Source organism: Medicago truncatula, chromosome 7 (assembly GCF_003473485.1).
Source record: "Medicago truncatula cultivar Jemalong A17 chromosome 7, MtrunA17r5.0-ANR, whole genome shotgun sequence".
NCBI classification, from domain to species: Eukaryota; Viridiplantae; Streptophyta; class Magnoliopsida; order Fabales; family Fabaceae; genus Medicago; species Medicago truncatula.
In genome coordinates, this window is record NC_053048.1 from 27,618,595 (window position 1) to 27,624,871 (window position 6,277).

At 34.2% G+C, this 6,277-nt stretch overlaps 1 protein-coding gene across 1 annotated transcript; it reads left to right on the plus strand.

The window, feature by feature from the left end:
• The first annotated feature begins 2,534 nt into the window (after positions 1-2,534).
• On the plus strand, positions 2,535-5,438 carry LOC25499957 (laccase-17). Its single transcript, XM_013593335.3, has 6 exons — positions 2,535-2,716; positions 2,816-2,967; positions 3,065-3,309; positions 3,396-3,524; positions 3,967-4,938; positions 5,044-5,438. Exons 1-6 carry the CDS (start codon positions 2,603-2,605, stop codon positions 5,172-5,174), a joined length of 1,743 nt encoding a protein of 580 aa, XP_013448789.1. The 5' UTR covers positions 2,535-2,602; the 3' UTR covers positions 5,175-5,438.
• The last annotated feature ends 839 nt before the right edge of the window (positions 5,439-6,277 follow it).

Genomic DNA, 6,277 nt, shown 5'->3' on the forward strand with positions numbered 1-6,277 from the left:
CAATACGATAAAGAAACTTTCAAATCTCTCTCGCGTAAAGAGTAGCTTTAACTGAGTCAAAATCAAGGGGGACCATGATTTTATAAAGGGGGTGAAACTTAAGAAGAAAAAGTGCTATTTTCTTTCAAACGTGGGAGGCTAAAATTGCAAGTTTGTGAAACTTTGGACAATGTGCATTTAGCCTATAATATATTTTCTCTTTAGCAAGTGGTCATTTATTTTGTAATGATGACCTTTATTATTTTATGTTTACTTTTTTAGGGGTTAGTACTATTTTATGTTTATGATGATGGCAACGAAAATTTAAAGGCCATTTCATTCGTTCTAATGCCAAGTTGTTGATTTCTTTAAAAGAAGCTATGTCTTCTCGCCACTTTTCAGCTACCTATGATGTCCCATTCGAGATGGTTGACATCTTCCACATTCCAAATTGCCATTACCAGAAAAGTCTAACAAAAGCTAACTCAAGTAAATTTATGTAGCTGCGTCAATTAAGTAAAAAACAAAGTAATTGTGGTCATGGTAGAAGGTAGTTGAAACCAAACTATCTATAGTCCATACCGTATAGAATGTTTTTTGAAGAAGTTCATACATACCGTAGAGTATAAGTATAGTTGACAGCAATATGAATTGATGGATGAATTATTTGATCATATATATACGCCTATAATCCTTTGAGTATTATTAATTAATTAATGTTATTCATGCATAACAATAGAGCCAAACCAATCATAGTTCATAACCAATAAAATATCTAAGAAGGGGGTGTTAGAAGCGCTTTATCTTCAACATTCATTCTCTTATTGATCGAAATTCACGTTGACTAAATTTGAATACATAATATAAAAGCTTTAATAACCTCATATTTTAAAAAATTGATTATTAGAAAACATAGTGGAGACAGAGAGAATTACCCTTGTTGTTAAAGCTTCATTCAGGTAACAACATTCATAATAAAGATATTTATTTTTGGGTATTTAAATGACTCTCACATGCACACATCATTTAGCAAACACTTATCCCCCTAGCTAAGCATTTCATACACTTTCTTAAACGAGATAAATTAAACATCTATCAATAACTTTATCATTACATTTTTTTTAAAAACTTTATCAATACATTTTTTTTTTGTAATATTAATGAAAGATGTGTGAGACCCGTGGGTGGAAGAAGTGCTTACTTGAGACCCTCTACCCCTTTGAAGCTCCGATACTTCAAAATGGATGATGTATCGTATCCTGCACCGACATCTATCTGATATGTATCAGGAGAGTATCCGAAGATTAAATTTTATTTTAAAAAATAATAATTATCCGATACTTCCCGATACGTATCAGGAGAGTATCTGATAATTATCATGCATCAATACCTGCCCCAATATTTCCCAGCTAATGATAACTAAAATAACTTAACTCTTGAGTACTGATGTGTTCTTTTTTGGATATAGTGCTTATTTTTTGGATCGATAAGCACTAACAGATATAGTATAACACTGATGATGTTCTTTTTGGGATATATTGTATATCTAATTGACTAATCATCACTCTCTTAATCGTCAATATTATTTATATTTATGTTGATGTGCTACAAGCCTATGACTGATTTCTTTTGTTTGTTAATATATTTACATATTAAAAAAAATGGTTATAATTATATTGTACATTTAATTATATAATTTTTTTATTAACGTTTCTCAGCCGTATCGTATCTTAAATTTTGAAAGTTTTCCGTATCAGCGTATCGATGCAGTATCGTATCCGTATCATATCTCGTATCCGTGCTTCAGTCTTCTTTTAAGTACTCAAAAATTTATCTCCGATGGTGGTACCTAATAGGTACCAATGCTTATGGACTTAAGTACCACCGTTATTGAAGGTTTTGCTTATAATATACTACTAATCTAAGATGTAACCAATCACACCAAACCAAATCACCAACTAAAAAAACTTATGGATGACATTGATCACATTTTATATTCCCTTTCACGGTTGCACACGTGACCACTTATAGACTTACATTTCTCTAGTTCTGTCTTGAAGAAAATTGCTTCAATTGAATCTGGGCTATACATTCCATGCAAACTATCCACTTAATAGTAATAGTAACATTAAAATGACACCAATATCTATATATCTCTGAAGTGACACATACACATTAGATAGAACTCTCTTACTTTGGCAACAAGAACATTGGTTGAAAGAGTTACATCAATTCCTATTAGATGCATTCTTGAATACACAACATTATATAAAACAAACAACAAATGATAACTAGCTAGCAGCTTAATCAATCATAGCAAATAAGCAATTGAATTTTGTTAATGACTTTGACTTAGACAAGAAGGAGATAAAACTAAATTGGATGTCTTTGACACTACTCTAAAGTTGTTCTAACTACTAGTCTTGTTCAATGACAGTAATGTTTAGTTCTGCTTCTCTTTGAATCATATAATATTTTTATCAATCAAATCAAACAACCACTTTCTTTCATTCTTCTATATATACATTAACATTTTTGTCACATTCCATCAACACACAGTTCAAACTCAAAATAAAAGCTAGAACAACTTATAAGAGCAATCTTACTCATTCAGAGAGAAAAAATGGCTGTTACCATTTTTTCATCGCTTAAAATCGCAACGTTGTTTTTGTCATTGATTAATTTTTGCGCATTTGAGTTTGCACTGGCCGGCACTACCAGACACTACCAATTTGATGTACTGACTTGAAATATTTGTTACACTTTTCGATTGTATAAAAAGCTGTGTTTGTTTCTTTTATTACTTTGCTTGTAACATATGAGGTTATTTATGCAGATAGGGTACCAAAATGTGACAAGATTGTGCCACAACAAGAGGATGGTGACAGTGAACGGTCAGTTTCCAGGACCTCGCATTATGGCTAGAGAAGGAGACCGTCTTGTTATCAAAGTTGTTAACAATGTGCAAAACAACATCTCGATTCACTGGTAAAGAACAATCTTTTCCTAAGAAGAATAATTGTATCGAATTTGTTTATCTTAGCATAAAAGTAATATGTGAAAAACTTGGCTATCTTTTTAATAGGCACGGCATTCGACAACTTCAATCAGGATGGGCTGATGGACCGGCATATGTGACTCAATGCCCCATCCAAACAGGTCAAAGCTATGTTTACAATTACACAATTAAAGGCCAAAGAGGAACACTCTTTTGGCATGCTCATATATCTTGGTTAAGATCAACACTCTATGGTCCTCTCATCATTCTTCCCAAGAAAAATGTTCCATATCCTTTTGCAAAACCCCACAAGGAAGTTCCTATGATATTTGGTAATGAAGTTACAAAAAAGATGAACCTAAGTCTACCTATTTTTATATTTACATAAGCTAATTATACTCTTTAATTTTGGTTTTAGGAGAATGGTTCAATGCAGATACTGAGGCCATCATAGCACAAGCCCTGCAAACTGGGGGAGGACCAAATGTTTCTGAAGCCTACACAATCAATGGACTTCCAGGGCCATTGTATAACTGCTCTAAAAAAGGTATCAAGTGCAGATAAATATATCTTATTGAAATAATCCCCAATTATTAAAAGAATGAAGCAAATAATTCCTAAAATTGAAAATATGAAGCCTTAAACGTAACTACTCATAATATAATAGTTGTGTTATTTGAACATCAACGTGCAAACACCGTGTGTGAAACTGTACGTGTTTATCTCTATCTCTTACTTTTTATTTTCTACAACTTAAACACATTTAAAAAATACACAAAAATCAAAGCATGCTGTATTCGACATCCAAGTTTTATATCAAAATTCATTTTTCTAATACAGTATTCCACTTTATCACAAAAGCAAATACTAAAACAGGCACTCAACAAGTGGACATTCACTAGATTAGACACCAATTTCTACAAAAGCATATAGAATTCTTTATGAAACGGTATCAGCAATATGGTTTTAATCATTTTAACTCTTTACAGATACATTCAAGCTAAAGGTGAAGCCTGGAAAGACTTACCTTCTACGTTTGATCAATGCTGCACTAAATGATGAGTTATTCTTCAGCGTTGCAAATCACACCCTCAAAGTTGTTGAAGCCGACGCTATTTACGTGAAACCTTTTGAGACTAACACCATCCTTATTGCCCCTGGCCAAACCACTAATGTTCTTCTCAAGACCAAGTCTCACTATCCCAATGCAGCCTTCTTAATGAGTGCTAGACCATATGCTACCGGCCAGGGAACTTTTGACAACACCACTGTTGCCGGTATCTTGGAATATGAAATCCCATCCAATACTCATCATTCAGCTTCTTCACTAAAAAAGATTCCACTTTTCAAACCTACTCTCCCTGCACTTAATGACACTTCTTTTGCAACAAAGTTTTCCAAGAAACTCCGCAGCCTTGCCAGTCCCCAGTTTCCGGCTAACGTTCCACAGAAAGTTGATAAACACTTTTTCTTCACAGTAGGCCTTGGTACGAACCCTTGTCAAAGCAACCAAACATGTCAGGGACCCAATGGAACAATGTTTGCAGCATCAGTGAACAATGTATCTTTCACAATGCCAACCACTGCACTTCTTCAATCCCACTTCACTGGACAATCCAGAGGGGTCTACGCCCCTTATTTTCCAAGCAGTCCCTTGCATCCATTCAATTACACTGGCACCCCACCAAACAACACCATGGTGAGCAACGGAACAAAGGTTACGGTTCTTCCTTTCAACACAAGTGTGGAGCTTGTGATGCAAGACACTAGCATTCTTGGTGCAGAAAGTCATCCTCTCCATTTGCATGGCTTTAACTTCTTTGTTGTTGGACAAGGATTTGGTAACTACGATTCAAATAAGGACCCCAAAAACTTTAATCTTGTTGATCCTGTCGAGAGAAACACAATTGGTGTCCCATCTGGTGGATGGGTTGCTATCAGATTCCTTGCAGATAATCCTGGTTGGTTCCTAGATTATTCGTCAAACTATCAAAAGTCATTTTGGTTTCAAAGAATGTTTTAGTTCACTTTCATAAATTAACAAAAATGTCTAATTGTGTGTGCAGGGGTATGGTTCATGCATTGTCACTTGGAAGTACATACAAGTTGGGGTCTTAAGATGGCATGGATTGTGTTGGATGGAAAACTTCCAAATCAAAAGTTACTTCCACCACCAGCTGATCTTCCCAAGTGTTAACTTCAATATAAAATTGCTTCTTTTTTTATATATTTTTTTATTTTTACATTTTGGCCCTTTTTGTTATCCAACTGGGCAGTTGTTTTTCACTATTTGCTTTAGTTTCTTTTCTGTAATAGTTTCTTAAGGCTTGACGTGTGGTTGAAGTTACAACTTTTTCTTTCTTTGGAAGAGAGATTTATTTATACAATATGCCTTGACTATACAATTGTATTTCATTGATTTGAGTGAAAACTCCTTATTGAAAATCTATTATTATAATAATTTGTTAATTTTATTTGTTTATGATACAAATAATGTCTAAAATTTCAAATGTTAACATCACTTTGAAAGGAATATGAGAATAACTTGTAAAATGCTAAATAACTTCGAAGTTAGAAACAGTTTTTGATCTTAGGTCGTTTACGAGCCTCTCTCTTCATCTTTCAGCTATAAACAAGAATACATAGCACTATTGGTTTGCAACTGCGCATCTCTGACAATGAAAAGTCAGAATTTTCAACATGATAAGGTGTTTTCATTGTTCTCTACTTGTAGGGACTATTACTATCTTTTTTGTGAGTTTATGCATCAAAGTGTTACTATGGTGAGAACTTTACCACTTAAAAATGATGGGTTAATGGCTATTGCAGTGATGGATTATGTCTGACAACACTATAAATGTTATATTTTGCAATCAGTTCTTTCCAGTAGTTTTAGGCAGCAATTGTGTAAGCAAAGTTGGAGAAAAGAACATTCCTATCCATGACTCAATCACAGATTATGTAAACAAGTCCAGGCATTTGACTCGCTGCTTAATATTGATCAGGATTTGTGTCCCTTAATGACCAACTGATCAAAATGCAAAAGTTGCAAGTTTTTCAATGTAGTTGATGGATAGTAAGACTCTCTTTGAATAAACAACTTAATATTAAGTGCTTAAAGCCGCCAAGGGTTGACCCTGGTGGTGAAGGTTTGTGACCTAGTAGTGTGCTCCTCTCTAGGTCTCACTATCAAGTTTGAATTCCCTATGTGCCAACAATTTTTGTGTTTGATCAATCCATACAGAGCTTTTCATTGGCTTCAATCAGCCACCCACGAGTGGACGATGGATTGGTCTCCAG

Bases quoted from the DNA above. Each gene is read 5' to 3' on its own strand.
- LOC25499957 (XM_013593335.3), top strand. From the start codon at position 2,603: ATGGCTGTTACCATTTTTTCATCGCTTAAAATCGCAACGTTGTTTTTG. The intron at 3,310-3,395 runs GTAATGAAGTTA...TTTTGGTTTTAG, and splicing joins GGAAGTTCCTATGATATTTG to GAGAATGGTTCAATGCAGAT. The intron at 4,939-5,043 runs GTTGGTTCCTAG...TTGTGTGTGCAG, and splicing joins ATTCCTTGCAGATAATCCTG to GGGTATGGTTCATGCATTGT.